Source organism: Rhinopithecus bieti, unplaced genomic scaffold (assembly GCF_001698545.2).
Source record: "Rhinopithecus bieti isolate Rb0 unplaced genomic scaffold, ASM169854v2 scaffold_35166, whole genome shotgun sequence".
Classification (NCBI taxonomy): domain Eukaryota; kingdom Metazoa; phylum Chordata; class Mammalia; order Primates; family Cercopithecidae; genus Rhinopithecus; species Rhinopithecus bieti.
In genome coordinates, this window is record NW_016815254.1 from 392,350 (window position 1) to 409,688 (window position 17,339).

Genomic DNA, 17,339 nt, shown 5'->3' on the forward strand with positions numbered 1-17,339 from the left:
GAATGGATAAAATATACTTGTCAAAGACAGGCAGTAAATTAGCGACCTCTCTGGCAGGACTTGGGAAGGGCTCATGGCCTCTTAATGTCATTAAAAGTATTCCTACCACTCACTCTAAGCATGGATGGTGAATATAGTATATATTTCATTACATTAACAAATAGCAAAAATTTTTTCATGGATATATAGGCTCAGGTTAAAAAAATTGTCTATTTGCTGCCAAGAAATACCTATGGTGTACCCGGTATAGAGCAGGCATTCATAATAAACAGAAAAAATGAAATATCATAATTGAAAGATTAAGATCCTGTTCACTTTCCCATTGGAATAAGGGTTGACATCTCAAGTCACCTCTCAACATTTTCTCCACTAAAGTCCTCTCTGGAAAGTCCTGGACCAATACTGTAGAGCAGATCTCAAATTTACTACCAACTCTCTGCCTCTCAGGAAGGGAGAGATGAAGGTTACTTTCCCAACTTCAGGTGATAAAACAGAGGCATAGAAAAGCAAAATTGCTCCTCGGAGACACAAACAGAATTGGCCCCACTCCAGATGCTTGTTCTCTCCTTTCCCATCCTTGCCCGTAAGAGAGAGCATAGTCAAGCCAAGGACACCTAAATCTTGGCGAACAGTGAGCTGCAGTGGGCATAGAAAGGGCTATTGTATCTTAGTAGTTCTCCTGTTCTGCAATCTCTTTATGTACGTGACCAGGAAACACAAGCCTCTAAGGAACGGTGGAATGTCAGCAGGCAATGCAATATAATGCCAAATACTTTTCTCACTAATAAGCATAATTAAGGTCATTAAGTTATGAGTGTGAGAACATTCAACTAGAGGATATTTAAATAATGAGATAACTGCTTTACAAAAAGCCTGATTAAAAGAAGAAAGCAGCAGCTAAGTGAGTCTGCAAGTGGTGAGTATATCAGAAGCCTCCACACTGTGTAGAAGAATATCCTTTTTGGACTCTGTCCCCACTGACCCAAGAGCCTTCCCCCATGCTTCCCCACCCCCACCACTCCAGGGCCTTCATCTCTAGTGGACTAGCAGTTGGAGAGGAGAGTTGATATACTCAATGGAAGGTGCAAAGAAATTCTTTCTGAGGCAGTATTATTTAATTTATTCCAAAGGCCAGTGATACAAATAAATGAATAATGCCTGCCATTTCATAATGAAAAGGGCAGGCTTGGGAGCCCAGGCTGTGTGGAGACTGGCCACCTTCGTGCACTTCATGGCTCTCTGAACCAATTTTGGAAGTGGGACAACTTCTAGACAGTGTTCACTAGGCAACACCCACACCTCTGTCTAGGGTAGGAATAGAAAGGAAGAAGAAGAGGAAAGGAATAATAACAAAAGCAGTAACTCCAGCAGTTATTTATTCAGCACTTACTATCTGCCAGGCGCCATGCCAAGGATTTCACCAACATTACATCTAAGCCTGTCAATCACTCTGCCAATGAAATAGAGCCATCACCTCCTCCATTTTACAGATGAGGAAACTGAAGTTCAGAAAAGAACACCTAGCTTTGGGAACTTTTCAAAGCCACCTAGAGAGTGAGTAACTAAGGGGATGTGAGGGGGAGAACAGGAGACCACCTCCACCGCCTATGTTCATCAGAAGGTTTACCCTGTCTTGACCTCCCTCATGACTCCCCACACCATCAGCTCCTTGAGGAGGCAGAAGCAGAGGCAAAGTAGCAGCACGAGAGGAAGAAGAGCCATCCCTAAAAGGTGACTGTAGGGATCTGGACATAGGACAGGTCTTCGCTACACACAGAGTTGGTACCTGCAGTTGCAACTTACGAATCTCCCAGTTCCTCCACTTCCTAGCTGATTTTAGGCAAATGACTTATCACCTTTCTGGGCCTGTTTTCTTACCTGTAAAATGCGAATAATAGTCCCAACTCACAGGGCTTTGAGGATTACATTAGTCAATATGAGTTAAGAGTAGTCCATAGTAAGTGTCTAATAAATTTTAGCATAGTAAGTGTCTAATAAATTTTAGCATCAACATTGTCATTATGCTGACTGCTCCAAATATAAGAGCAAGGCATCCTGGTACTGTCAAGTACCAGGGACTTGGGGTTAAATCTCCTCCCTTAGTCTGATCAGGATCCAAACGGTCAATGTAGACACCTTCCCAAGTCAAGCACTGATTTCATAGAGTGAGTTAGTCACCCTTCAGTTCCTGACATGTAGCCCGGAGTCCAGTGAACTGAGACTATTGCCAACAATCAATTGTTCACATTGACAGCTTAGAGCAAGAGAGTTCTGTGTGAGCATCATGTCTTTCATCTCAGGGGAAAAAAAAGGTTGTAAAACTGGCCTACCCTCTCTGTGTTCCCAGTGGGGTTCACAAAAGGGCAGCTGTGGGGTACTGAGGGAGCACTTCAGAAGACTCAAATGTAAGCTCTGTTTCTTCCTGTCAGTAACTGTGTCATGTCTGGAAAATTGATCAACTTTTCTGTGCCTCACCTCTTCAACTGTGTTACAATGATGATTAAGTGGCATAATGTATGTAAAACACTGTTTGCTCAAAGCAGTATATCAATATAGAGAACTAGAATTAATATTTTCATTCTCCCTAAATCAAATCCACTTAGGCCAGTGTAAAGCCCTTACTCCTCTCAAACCAAACCTCACCTACATACTCCTACTTCCTCTTCTAGCTTGGTTTCAGGATCTCAAGGGAGCAGCTGACGGAGGGGGCAAGGGGCGTGACACAAGCCGTCAGGTCTGAACTCCCAGAAGTAAAAGTCATGGGTTCTATTTTCAGCAGGGCTGGCTGTAGAAAGGTCAGCGTGTGACCTCATGTGAGTCTTCTCCCTGCCTCAAGCCTCGTGCTCAGCTTATAAGCCTGGGGATAAGAAACAGCCAGGTCTCTAGGGCCCAGATGACTGTGAAAAGCAGGTCAATAATTTCATATGGAGCAAGCAGCAGCCATGTCTGGCTGCCAGGGAATGGTGGCAGACACAGTGCTGGGGAAGGGATGGCAAAATGCTGCCGGGGCAGATATCACAGTTCGACACTACATGACTCCTCCCAGACTCAGCTAATATCCTCTAACTCTCAGGATCAAGTACTGGAGAGAAGTGCTTACTGTCATTCCACATAGTGACCATCTTGGTTCCAGCTTTCAGCAGTATCCCAGAAAAATGGATTTCTATAACTCCTTCTTATGCCTTCTTGACCACACAGGAATGAGACATCCAGTGGGTGAAATTTTAAAAACAGTATATCCAAATAGCCTGTCCCTAAAAAAGTCGGGGTTTTGTGAGCTACGTGCGTCACTGACAATTCAGTGTTTTCTCTCACATTCACTCAGATTCTCTCACTGACAGATTTGAGAAGCTCCCCCTGCACATTTCTGAAGTGAGTGGGAGAAGAAGAGTGGCTCTAGAGCAGGTACTGCTTTTACCTGATACGATGTGAAGACGTAATCACATGGGCAGAACACTCTCACACTGACGCCATGCTGATCAAATTTATGGATAGCTGGAGGCTAGGGAGGTAATAACCAAGGGGGTAGATTAAAGACCAAGATCCTTAAAAATGACACCAAAAGCACAAGCAACAAAAGAGAAAAAATAGAAAAATCAGAATTCACCAAAATGTTAAACTTCTGGCATCAAAGGACACCATCAAAAAAGTGAAAAGGCACTTTCACTTTCTTGCAAATTATGTATCTGACAGATAATCAACCATAAATTTAAAATTGTAACTTGGTTAAAGCGATATCCAACCACATGGATGCAAAAAGGCTGAAACTTATTTATATGAGAGTTCCCAGGAATCACTCAGATAAGAGTGGTAAATGGGAACTCAGGACCATTTCCCAGGGTTATATCTCCAAGTAGTCAGGACCCAATGGCTCTTCTTAAATGCCAAGAAATTGTACCCAGTGGGGAAGCACTCACTCTACTGGGAATCATGAAGTTTGGTCCAAAATGCCGATTGCCAAAGCAAAAGATGGTAGAAATGTGATTTCTCCATATGTAGATGCTTGCCAAGAACAAGTTTTGTCTAGGAACATTGGTATAGGGTGAGATTCTGCATGAGGAGAAGGAAAGGGAGAATGCAGCCCCACCCAGTGTCTTCTGGCCCAAGCTCAAATCAGGGTCTATGAAAAAGGACTGGAAAGAAAAAAAAAAAGCAACCTCAGTGGAAAAAGCATTCTATTATTGGCAGTATGACGTGATCCTGTTCTGTCCTAGTGCCAGGGCTGAGCACAGGTGGAGGAGGACATTTCCCCCACATTGGAGCAAACTACAGAGCGTCTGCATGTGACTGTGGGTGACACAGAAGAAGTAACATCAGCACTTTGATGGAGAAAAATATCCATCCCAGTGGGGTTAGGGGTTCACATAGCAACTGAGAAACGACGTGGTATGCATCAGTAGTGGCCAGGGAAGGAGAGCAGATGCTACCAGGTGGAAGAACAAGCAGCTATGATCACCCAGAGTCGCCATGAGATATTACTCTTACCCCTTAAGTCATAAGTTGGGTTCTAATGGTCTTTCTGGTAAGCAACAGAAAAAGAAACTGTGTTTTGTTCCTGCTACTGTGACTCTTTTCCATGTCTATGTTTCCACATTGGTGTAGTCAAGGCAAATGGGGAGACACATTTGGTCAAGTCAAATCATAGAATTTGGTGCAATAAAAAGCCAACCGCAAAGGCAGAGGATGGTAGAGGCATGATTCTTAGTACAACCGAGGAAATGAGTGTGAGGTTCTTCCTAATCTTAATCTCTGTGAGTGCCATCACTGGAGTGCTGGTTAATAACCACAGAAAATGAATGGCTAATTATCCATCTGTTCTCACATCATTTCTAAGTGGCTGACACATTGCAGGGTTTTGATAAGTGTTTGTGGAGGGGAGAGAGAAAGAGAAGCAAAGATGGAAGGCTTAAATCATACATTCAACAATATGTTCAGAAAGTCTTTTGCTCAGAAATCCTGCTTCCCTTCCACTTGTTAAGGTGCTGGATTCCATCCAAGGCTGCCAGCGCCTGCATGTGAGCACAGCTCAGTATAATTAAACACCTGACCTTCCCAGGAGGGATGGAATCAAAATTACAGCCAGGGGAGAACCTGTGGCTTCTGCCTGTGCCCCGCCTCTCTGCTTGCAAGACTGGGCCAGATGGGTAGTCCCCAACAGCCCCGATCACTGTGTTTTCACTGCAGGGGTGCCGTCAGTCTGTTCTCTGTTAAATTGAACATTTGAGCCAGGCTTCATAGGGACTTCTTTGAGTTTACTATAGTTTCCCCAATGGGTGCATTAAAACTCCCTCACACCAAACCCAGGGATCTTTAAGAAGGGGGCCCAGCCCTCATTTATGTGATCAGGAGGAGGGACACCCTACACCCACCCCTGTTCTGGCTCAGTCACCCCCATTCCTGCCCAGACCAGTTCTGTTTCCCACCTCCTTCTGCAAAGGAGGAACAAAGGATCATCCTCTGACCAGGGTCGGCTCTGCAAGCAGGGCACCTGCAGCTCTGCAGAACTCACTGGTGATTTTTCACATATTAGATTTTGTTTTAAAGCCTTCTGCTCTTTTTGTTCTTCCTACCAAGACCTCTCTCCTTGCCAAGCTTTCTTGCAGTGATGGTGGGTTTTTATCACCAGTAGCTGTGATTCAGTGCCAGACCTCTAGCTGATGAGAGCTGAAATTATTCTCTCCCATGCATGCAAAGAGTGTCACAGTGGGGAAAAGTGAAAATGGAAACATTATGTGAGTCTGCAAAATCACTGTCAGGTGAGAATTTATGGAGTTGGCTCTAACAGCTTCTCATTCTGCAGTATCCTCATCGGAAGATTTTCTTCTTGATATTTAGTTCTATAAACAAACCCTTATCAAGCTCTTCTTATACAAAGCATTGGGCTGTCCCTATTCTCTGTTACCAGATTTGCATATAACACCTTCTCCCTCCTTTACACACTCATCCAACACCTACCAAAGCCCCTGTGGAATTGTTGAACCATTCAACCACATTAGTGAACAAACAACACACACAAAGGGTAGTTAAAGAAACGCATTAACATCAACTAGCAGGCCACCTGTGGCCCTGGACTGAACACTAGGCAGAAACGAAGGTTCTGAAAGGGAAGAATCTTTACCTTCATTTATGCCATTTAATTTGCATCGTCTCCATTTTCAGAAGAAGAAACAGTCCCAGGATTTAAGTACTTTGCTGACTATTAAGTAGTGCAGCCAAGATCCATACCCACGCTTGTCTCTTTTGATCCCAGGGATTTTCTATGCTATACAATTTCAAAAATGGAAGTTTTTCTCCTGACCTAAAGGCAGCTGCACATGCAGCTTGACTGGTTTCATTGGTAGTGGAGATGATTTTCACAAATCATCCTTGTTGTCTAGTTAGCCTCCTTTCTGAGTTGCATCAATTCAAAGGGGGGCTGTCCAAGAGAAAGGGGCAGTCTTTGATGCCAACAAGCTGACCACTATCATGGGCTGTAGCATCTTCTGCCTAAACAAACTGAGTCATATAACCCAGAAATCCCTGGTGGAGTCCTCCAAGTAAAAAATCAAGTCTGCATCTCAGTGACTTTTCTGAATTGAAGACTACAGGATTGAGATCTGGATGTTAAAAAAATTTCATCAAATTGGCCTTACTGCAAAATATTGCAATACCTGTCTTTTGACACATGGAAAACAGTCAGAGGTGGTCATCAAGCACCAAAAAAAAATTTCATCAAATTGGCCTTACTGCAAAATGTTGCAATCCCCGTCTTTTGACACATGGTAAACAGTCAGAAGTGGTCATCAAGCACTAGCCTACTGCGAAAAGGAGTCTGAGGGGCTGACAAGCCAGAAGACACAAAACAGGTGCTCAGCCCCTTTCTGATCAGCGCGTCTTTCTTTCTGCCCACTATTTGGCAGCAAGGGGTTGCGGCTGCTTTTTCTGCAACATTCAGCTCCCAGGTTCCTGCATCAGTGTCCTGCTCATTGCTGTCAGTGACTGGGGTGGCAGCACAGACTGGTGGAAAGACAATGAGATTGGGAGACAGAGATCTGGGTTTGCATTGTGCCTGCACCATTCACAAGAAGGTTGACCGAGGGAAAGAGAATTGACCTCCCTGAGCCTTAGTTTCCTCACCTATAAAACTAGGATAATAACACCTGTGACATAAGTGTTGGGACAGGTGAATAAAGAATGTGTGTAATGTGCTCTGCACACAGTATATGTTCAATCATTCATCATTATTAATACTTCTATTACTTACCTATCATTGTAAGTGATGCAAATCCTAACCATTATTCACTGGTCAAGTAAAATCTCTCCTCTTTTATGCCACATTCACGTCCATATTACACAAAAGATCACCATCTTCCTAGAAATCTGAAAGCTTACTCCATGAACACTTAGTGCTTTCCAGCTGCACATGGTTTTCCTACTTGCATTTGTGTAGACTGTAAGTTAACTGTAGAGGAAATATCATATTTTCTCTCTCTTCCTCCATTCATTCTATATTTATTGAGCCCACTGTGGACCATGGATTGGCTCACACAGCCCCTGACCTAAGCAGCTTGAAGTCTGGTTGTGAAAACATCAGCACGCAGATGCAACATGATAAATCTTAGAAAAGCCTTAGGTGCCTGGCCCACGGCTCTTCCCAAATAAATGGGGTATATACTGCCTGACCCCTCCTTGACCTCCTCACTGGGGAGACGCCCTGCACGTGTGCCCATAACAAGCTGTCCTTTCCTTAGTGGAGACTCATCTCATTGACTCATCTGGCTCCCTTACCAGACTCCAAGCAACGGGAAGGCAGAGCTTGTAGGCCGCATTAACTGCTTCATCCTTAGTATGGCACACAGTGCTTGGCACATGACGCACTCAGCTGAGCCCAGAGGTACTCAGCTACACTGTTGATTAATTGAGGTTCTGGAGAACTGCAGGTCAATATAACATTTGTTTTCTCAAGGACCATACTTATTGATGTATTTTTAGAAACTATTTCCTGGTGGGCTTTCCTCCTCCCACCAATTTTAAAGAAGGATAGGAGAATTCTCTTCTCCTCTGTGTGATTTCTCTATAGCTGCCTGTAGTTGTCAGTCTAGCAGTTGAGAGCCACAATAAATGCTTGCCAAAAAGCAGCTGAAGAAGTGTGAAATGTGATTAATCAAGTTACTCTGCTTAAAGTAGAATAGAGATTTTTACCACTCTTTGCCCACCTTCACCCCTTCTGCTCAAGCTTTAAGGACACCCCACAAAGGAATCAGCTTCTGCAATCTACTGACATAACTGTGGCCTGTGGCTACCAGTACCAACTGCTGTCATGGAGATCTGCAAGAGCAAGCATAGCACTGGCTGGGAGTCATGAGCCTGGTTCTGTTTCTCGCTAGCTGGGTGACCTTTGACAAATTACTCCACAGATTCTTTATCCATAACATGGGGAGAATACTACTTGCCCTACGGAGTATTGTGAGTTTCAAAGGAGAGAGCAGACAGAGAAGCAAAATATTACTAGAAACAAAGGACTGGATTTTAGCAACATCTCCATATTATAATTGACATTTGAATTAAAATTATATTTTTAAAAAGAAGGAAAGGAATTTTTCAAATAATGTGGGTACCTATAAGATCAGAACAATGACCCTGATCGGTTGGCATTCCATCATCAAAGCTTCTGAACATCTAAAACTTGTTGTAAATTCCTCTGCCCAGTGCAGTAATCCAACTATGAACAAGGCTGATGTACTCCCACAATACACACAAGATATTTTGTCACCATAATTATAGTTCAAAATAATAGAGATATCTTCCACCCTTCTCCTGCAATCTCTCCACTGCCCTCTTTCTCCCCCTGATTCTTTACCCTGCATCCCCCGACCACACACACATCACAAAGAACATTTTCTCCTGCCAAATCCCAAAATAATCAACAAGGAAAGCAACAAGACAAAGGGAATGACTTTGTCAGATGAAACTGAAGTCAAAACCCAGTCCAGCCACCTCTCAAACTGTGACCTTAAGTAAGTTATTTCATGTCTCTGAACTCAGTTTTCTGATCTGCCAAACAGGGATAAGAAAGCCTATTTATAAGAGTTACAGGGTAGTGAAAACTTCCCAGCATGACCTGGCATGTCTTGGGGCACTCAGTGCATGACTATCTGTAGTCTTTTCTCCCCTTCTCCAAGGGGATCACTCCTGCTGCTCCTGTTACCATGTCCTGTCCGGTGAAGATCCTGCCAGTCAAGCCTGAACAGTGAAGCCTGGGAGGACTTCCCAACCACACAAAATGACTTCCTACTTATGGGTTTCCCAAAACTTGCTCTGCACTCAGGTCAATTTTTTTTTTTTTAAGAAGCTTTGTATCTAAGGAACCTCACATCCAGATATACTTACATTTAATGACCTGTACTTTAAACACTGTAAGGTACCTGATATTTTATGCAAGTTCAATTCTCTTAAAGTAGAGCATACCCAAAGGACTAACAAATAGTTGAGAAACACCATTGTTTGTTGGGTCCTATAATTGTGCTGCAAGAGAAGAAACAGAGGGGCAAGGAGAGAGTTATCATTGTTTAAACACTCTGCATGGAAGCACTAGGCTAGGTATTTTGGTACTTCACACCATTTTGTTTTTGCATCCTCAATTGGTACCTCCATTTTCAGTTAAGGAACCTGCCAAAGGTCAAAGCATTAATCATGGGCAGAGGTGGGCCTGAAAGCTAGGACTGACTAGTTCCAAAATGTAGTCTCTTTCCCACATTACAGCAGCCTAGGAACAAAAGAGAAGAGAAAGAACAAGATGACCCACAAGTCCCACCCTCAGGAAGCTTAGAGCCTCACCAGAGCTGGACCAAATAGCAGGCAAAAAAGATAGCCATGATGTCACAAGAATGTTCACAGAGCAGTATAAAGTGAATCCAAGTGAATAAATCCAAAATAGGGTCCAACAAAGGGTTATGAACAGGGTGGGAGTAACCAGAGTTTTCTGGAGAAGGGGAGAAAGCAATGTGGAAGACAGAAAGTAGTCTAAGGTTGTCTAAAATGGGGGCACCCAACTGAAATGCATAGTAGTAGGCAGAACTTTTTTGGAAAAAAAAACAACAGGTTATAAAGAAAAAATCAAGCTGATTGCTGGCTACAAAAGAACTCTAACGATAAATTGGAAATGAAAGGCTATTTCTCCTATAACATTCTGAACACTGCCCCATTCCCAAAATAAATATCAACCAAAAATGAAATTAAACAGCATTCTCATGCTCCCGAGAAAGGAGTAGCAATTACTACTTTCTTTTTTTTTTCTAATTACAAAAAAGAAACAGTTAACTGGGAAGAGCAAGAAACAAACACTGTTATTAATAACAATAAATCATGACATCTGAACGTTAAATTTCAAATTTTTCCAAAACGTTGTTATATATTATTATCTCATTTAATTTTCACTTCGGCCAAGTGAGATTGTCAGGAAAGCCTCTTAACTCTAATTCACAAAAATAGAGGATACAGCCCAAAGCACAGAGCAGATCTAAGATTTGAATCAAAGTCTCTCAACTAGAAATATAAAGACAAAGCTCCAACAAGCTCTTCCTGCTGTGGAGGACTAATGTTTCCTAGTATCAATTGACAGAATAGGACTATGAGGAGAAGAAGGAAAGTTGAGGCTGACACTACTGGTCATCCCCCCATATCAATTTTCCTTGTATATATTATTGTATTTCTACTCAGGCACATGACCATTCAGAATAAATACTGTATTTCTATATTTCCCAGCTTCCCTTCCCAGTGTGGCTAGATTATCAAGTTCCAGCCAATGTGATGTGAACAAAAGTGATAGACAACTTTCTAGTCTTGTTCTCAAAAGTAAGGAGTATGACCAGCTTTCCCCTTCCTTTTCTTTCTACTTTCTGGAATAAGAACATATGGCTGGGGGGGTGGGGGAAAGCCATATGGGATCCCAATATGAAAGTCATGTGTTGAATATAGCAGAGAAACCTGGGTCTCTGATGACTGCAGAGTAGCCAGACCAACCCTAAACTTTTAGAAAATTTTGTTCATGCCACTTTGGGTCCCTGTCCAACAGCAGAACCCATATCCTACTTTTTAAAAAGTGTTGCCAATAGCACTGAAGCACTGAAGACGCCTTCCAAAATATCGAGGTCTTCTCAATTGCTCTGATTCAAGAAGTCAGTAAACATTTACTAAGAGTCCACCATGTGTCGGAAGTCTCCTAAGAATATCATTACAGCCTCCTGGCAGTTGTGACCCACATGGTTTCAGAAAAATCAGTATGTTGGTACAGAATGCGAAAAGGGATACTCAGCAAAAGTGAAATGGAAAGAAACAAGAAATTTTTTTTTTTAATTGGTATTTTTAACTTTAATAGATTTGGTGTTTTATTTATTTATTTTTTATTTTTTTATTTTTTATTATACTTTAAGTTCTAGGGTACATGTGCATAATGTGCAGGTTTGTTACATATGTATACTTATGCCATGTTGTTGTGCTGCACCCATCAACTCGTCAGCATCCATCAATTCATCATTTATATCATGTATAACTCCCCAAGGCAATCCCTCCCTCCTCCCGCCTCCCCATGATAGGCCCCAGTGTGTGATGTTCCCCTTCCCGAGTCCAAGTGATCTCATTGTTCAGTTCCCACCTATGAGTGAAAACATGCGGTGTTTGGTTTTCTCTTCTTGTGATAGTTTGCTAAGAATGATGAAATAACGTCACGAAGGAGGCAGGGGAAAAGCCCATATTTGAATGCAAGTGACAATCCAAGCTGAAGTGAGGCCACAAAGGATACTGCTGGGCTACAAGTGGGTGAGGTAATGGGGTCAAGTGTTCAGCAGTGCACGTAAGTAGTGTCTCTTCCTCCCAGGCAAGAAGGCAATAGAAGGAAACACTAGGGTGGGCCCAGTTGCTGTCTGGGAGTTTCCAGGCCTGAGGGAGAGGTTACCTAAAGCATTGATCGGGATGGTATCTGGCCCAGTAGAACTAGAAGGAGAGAGGAGAACTGGACCAAGGAAATGCTCACGAGAGTCCCTTTAGCTGACACTCAGCTAGAGTTTTAAGGACCTAAAGTGGGAGGAGAACTGGGAAGAGAAATGAATTCAAAGAGACAGGTGTTGTGCAGTGCTGAGGTAGGAGACTAAATATTAGGCTTGGGGGTGGAGAGTGTCTGGAGTAGGAGTACATTGTCTAGACCCCCTACCATTAGCAGACAGAAAGGAAATAGATGTGGCTGACTTAAAATGACAGGATGACGGCAATGACATTATGAGAAGAGAATCAGAAAAGTGCAAAGCCCATATTTAGAAAATGGAAACTATCTCTTTGCCATCAAATTATCCCTGGAGAGCTCCCCCAAACAGGGTCAGGTCCCTAACCTGAGACTTCCCACATAAAAGGACTCTTCCCCTGACAATTCTTCTTCCTTTGAGGGATTCCTCAAAGGCCAGGGAAAGGATCAGCCACAGTGAAGACTCCATCTCTAGGTCCTTGTTGCTGGCTGCTGGGCTGACAGGGTCTGTCTCTGTCCTTCCTATCCACCTCCACCACCCATACTGTCAGCTCCTTAAGAGCACCAACTATGGTGTTAAGTCACCAAATCCTTAGCACTTAGCCTGGCATCTGTTGGCGTGGGGGACACTCAGTATGTGCCTGTTGAATGGGGGACATTCTCTCCTAGATGTCACACAGAGGGCTGGCATGGACTTGTACTTCTCTTGGCATTACCAATGCATAGGAGAGACTATATGGGAGAAAATGAGTCCACTCACCATACCTTATAGTCAGCCCCTGCCAGGGACAACCACAGATCTACACAGGGAAGGCAGGGAAACCAGGGCAGAAGCTGACTTGCCCCAATCCAGGCCAAGACCCCAGAATGGAAATTAGACATAAAACCAGGCACTTGGAGACACTGTAGATCACCTAAATCCACAGCTAATCACAAAAGCTCATTTTAGTCAACAGTTTTCACCCTTCTTAAAGCAATTTCTTCTCAGAACTGAAAAAAGGTAGGCTAGCTTGAAAATATGTAGTTTTCCTGCTGCATGTCATCCTCTGGGGAATTAGCCAAGTTGTAATGAGATGTTCAGAGCAGACAGGGGAGGTAATAGAAAACTCGGATAATCTATATTATGGCTAATACACTGCAACAAGATAGCCAAGAAACACTATTACTAAGGCATATAAAATTCAGTGCAAAGAGGAGAAAATCATTAACACACCCAGCACTCCAAAAACCCACTGGCTTTTCGTCTTTTTACCCCTTGAGTGCTAGGCCTGACTACCAGAGTGACCTGGTAGTCAGGGAGGGAGACAGCACTGAGCATTTGATGTAAGTGCAGGCTGTGGTCAATGCTCCCCATTACTAGAGATCCCAAATCTGATGTCAGTCTAATCCCATGAGCCGTACAGGAAGGAAGTCAGTGTATACATGTGTATGCACAGGCAAAAAAAGGTAAAAGAGAACCCTGTAAATCTAGTAAGACATCAGCAGTTGTCCTGAACAAACATTGTTTGGAGTATAAATTTACAAGGATAATTACCAACGCATTACACCAAGTGCAGTAACTTTCTTGTTAGCACAATTTGGCAGATGTGTGTCACATGGAAAGTGAAACAGCTGAAACTGTGACAGGTTGCTGAAAAATGGCTGGTTTCCTAAGCACCCAGTCCTCTGAGTCTGTACCATAATCTTGTTCTTAAAATGACAACAACAACAAACAAGCAAAGAAAAAGTTTCTACTGCAGAAACTGCTGGCTTGCTAAAATCTATGAAGTGAATTTTCAGTGCCTTAGTGTGGAGAGACTGTTAGGGTCTGTGTCATTAGACCACGCTACCACAGGAGAGAGATCTGGATCTGAATCCTGTCTCTCCTGTCTACCAGTCCCAGGTTCTTGGGAAAGTGAGTTACTTCTATGAGCTTCCATTTCCTTATAAAATGGAGATAATAATCTCTAACATATACTGTTGTCATGAGCAGAAAAAATTGTGTATAGAGTATTTTGTACAGTGTCTGGCAAATAATAAGTGTTCAAGGAAATGGTGTTAAGTAGACTTGCTTAACTAAACATCATCCTTGGCTGCATAATGCAGAGGTGACTACCCATGTATTTTCCTTTTTTCAAAAAAGAAGTGGGCTAGGCGTGGTGGCTCACACCTGTAATCCCAGCACTTTGGGAGGCCAAGGAAGGTGGATCACCTGAGGTCAGGAGTTCGAGACCAGTCTGGCCAACATGGTGAAACCCCATCTCTACTAAAAATACAAAAATTAGCCAGGTGTTATGGCACGTGCCTATAAGCCCAGCTACTTGGGAGGCTAAGGCAGGAGAATCACTGGAACCCAAGAGGCAGAAGTTGCAGTGAGCCTATCATACCATTGCACTGCAGCCTGGGCAACAGAGTGAGACTCTTGTCTCAAAAAAAAAAAAAAAAAAGAGAGAGAGAGAGAGAAAGAGAGAGACAGAAGAGAGGAGAAGAAGGGAAAGAGATAAGAGAGAAGAGAAAGAGAAGAAAGACAGAGAGAGAAAGTGACAGAGAGAAAAAAAGAAAGAGAGAGAGAGAGATCACCTGACTCTCAGAAGGTGGGAAGAGAAAAGAGGCGGTAATAATTGAAGTTTTCCCTGGAGACTATACCCAAGAAATTGTGCTTTCCATAGATGAATCATTTTGGGAAAAACCAAAACACAAACAAACAAACAAAACCCAACTGTTTACCCTTACTATATACCACCATGCCACCAGAACTATTTTCTTTCAGGTAAGAAGTTGCAGGGAAATCTCATATTTGAAAGGCTTTTGCAAGTCCATAAAATGGGACCCATTTCCCAAATGACCACTCCTAGCAAATTTTCCGTAATGGATATAACAAGGTATTTTGATTGACAAAGTGGCTCATCTCTCCCTCCAAGAGAAGGAAATCAAATCATGTCCTAAGCATGGTGCATCTGGTTGTTTATTTTGTGAGCCCCAAGGCTCACAAAAATGCTGTAAGTAAGCACTGCCTAGGAAATACATGCAGTTAAGGCTGAAACAGTTCCAGAAGAGAAAAGATCTTAAATCCTTTTCTGTGACATGAGAAAGCACCTCAAATTCTAATTAAGATGAAGCAATTAGCCACCCACAGATCCTTAACACTGCTTCCCATGGCCAGGCAATCATCTCTATTAAAACCCATTTTAAAGTAAGGAACAAACCCAAAGCTCCGCAGGCACACACTTCCCACAAATCAATTACCCCCTTAGACACATTCCTTAAATACTCTCAGGAAAACTCTGCCTGCAGAGAGGGCTTTTATGAAAGGACTCCATCAGACATGATGAGGCTGTTGCAAAAAAGGAGGTACCAAGCAGCAAATGTGACAATTTGAGGTAATAAAATCCACTCACAAAGCGGGATGCTGAATCTCTGGTCAGCTGGACAAAGCAAGGCAAGCTGAAGCCTCAGGTTTCCCTGGTCAGTATAACAATTTGTCAACTCCATCCTAAAGGAGTACATCAAGTGAAACAGTTTCTGCCTACTGAAACAAGAATCCAAGAGTTTTTACATGTGCTCAGACCTGTCTAAACTGAAGTTTCACCAGAGGACTGTCTTCTCACACCTCAATTTGTCACTGAAGTGCCCACAGGGTGCACTTGGCAGTTTCACAATGAGTCCAATCCACTCAAACTTGTTTGCTTTCTCCATCCCAGTTAGGTCGCTTCCTACATAAGACTCCCTTTAATGAGGGGAATTCATTGTTGTCTGCAGCCACAAGTTGCTTCTACACTCAGCAATAGAACAGCTATGCAACGGTCAGTAAGTCAATAAGATCTAAGTATCTTTCTCAAGAACTAAGGTTGTTTCTCAATCCAATAAAGTTACTCCAATAACCTATTACTTCTCAATTGAACAAGAGCCTTTCTTCCCTCTGTGTCTGTGGATATTTTTTGAGTTGGAAAATTTCCCATCAAGCAAGACATCAAAAATGTAGATCTAGACCATCACTGTCCAGATGATTAAATTTAAATTTTTCCTAGGAGCTACTTTTAAAAGGAAAATGAAACAAATTAAATTAATTCTAAGAGAATATTTTGCGTAACCGATACATCCCAGAAATATTACCATTTCAATATACAATCAATATAAAACATAATTAATGAGATGTTTTGCATTCATTTTTCATACATTCTTTTTCTCATACTATATTAGACTATGCTGACCTACAGCTACGTTCAAATTGACATGTAGCAAGATGGATATAGTTAATAATACTGTAATGCCTACAGGAAATTTGCTGGGAAAGCAGATTTCAAGTGCTTTCACCAAAAAAAAGGTAATGATGTAAAGGAATGGATATGTTAATTTGCTTCACTGTCATAATCATTTCACTATATCAAAACATCTCATTGTATACCTTAAATATATATAATTTTTATTAAAAAGAAAAAATTGACATGAAAAGACTTCCATAACTCACTCTTCTGTGAATAGTTTACCAAAGTGTGTATGCAGCAAGATCTCATTTTAAGTTTATAAAAATCTGTATGTATTCAGATATGCAAAGAAAATAATCTGTAAGGGAAGACACCAACAGTATTAGTAGTTATCTCTGAGAGGTAGAATTATGGATAGTCTTTACTTTCTAATTTGCACTCTTTTGTATTTTCTAAATTTTTTTGCAGTAAGCATATACTGCTTTAATTATCAAAGTAACTATAAGCCTAGTCTTTAAAAAAATCTCTGCCTTGTTTTAAGTTATTATTCCCCTGATCCTGCTGGCACTATAGCCATTGCCCTACTTCCAGCTAACAGAAGAGATGGCCAAACAGCATGACCTTACCACCCCCACCCAGCACTGTCATACTTACAGCCAATCATCATGATGGCCACTGCAAAGATCTTCTCAATGTCTGTGGATGGGGCGATGTTCCCAAAGCCCACACTGGTGAGACTGGTCATTGTGAAATACAACGAGGAGATGTAGACAGAATTCTTGCTGGGACCACCTTCCCACTTCCCTGAGCCAGACCCATTAAACTGGTAAGGGGTGCCAATGTCCATCGCTAGTTGGTACAGCCAGCTGTTGTTGCGGATTGTCTTGGTGTCCTCGTCAAAGATCTCATAGTCCCCAATGCTGTACCAGATGCAGGCCATCCAGTGTGCAGCCAGCCCAAACACACACACCAGCAGGACCAGCACAGCAGCTCCATATTCAATGTAGTGGTCCAGCTTACGGGCCACTCGCCCAAGACGGAGCAGCCGGACAACTTTTAGAGAGCTGAACAGGCTGCTGATGCCCTGGGAGAAGAGGAACACAGCGTCAGGGCCAAAGAACCAAAGATACTACTCTCGTCCCCTCTGCCCCACTTGGGCC

The 17,339-nt window shown here is 42.5% G+C and overlaps 1 protein-coding gene across 2 annotated transcripts in view; it reads right to left on the reverse strand.

Moving 5' to 3' along the window:
* The window catches only part of KCNH1 (potassium voltage-gated channel subfamily H member 1), a 450,237-nt gene that overhangs the window by 238,715 nt on the left and 194,183 nt on the right, over positions 1-17,339 (reverse strand). For both annotated transcript variants that reach the window (XM_017853054.1, XM_017853052.1), the window contains exon 7: positions 16,834-17,263. In XM_017853054.1, the coding sequence (XP_017708543.1) occupies positions 16,834-17,263 (430 nt within the window). The remainder of the gene's footprint in view (positions 1-16,833; positions 17,264-17,339) is intronic.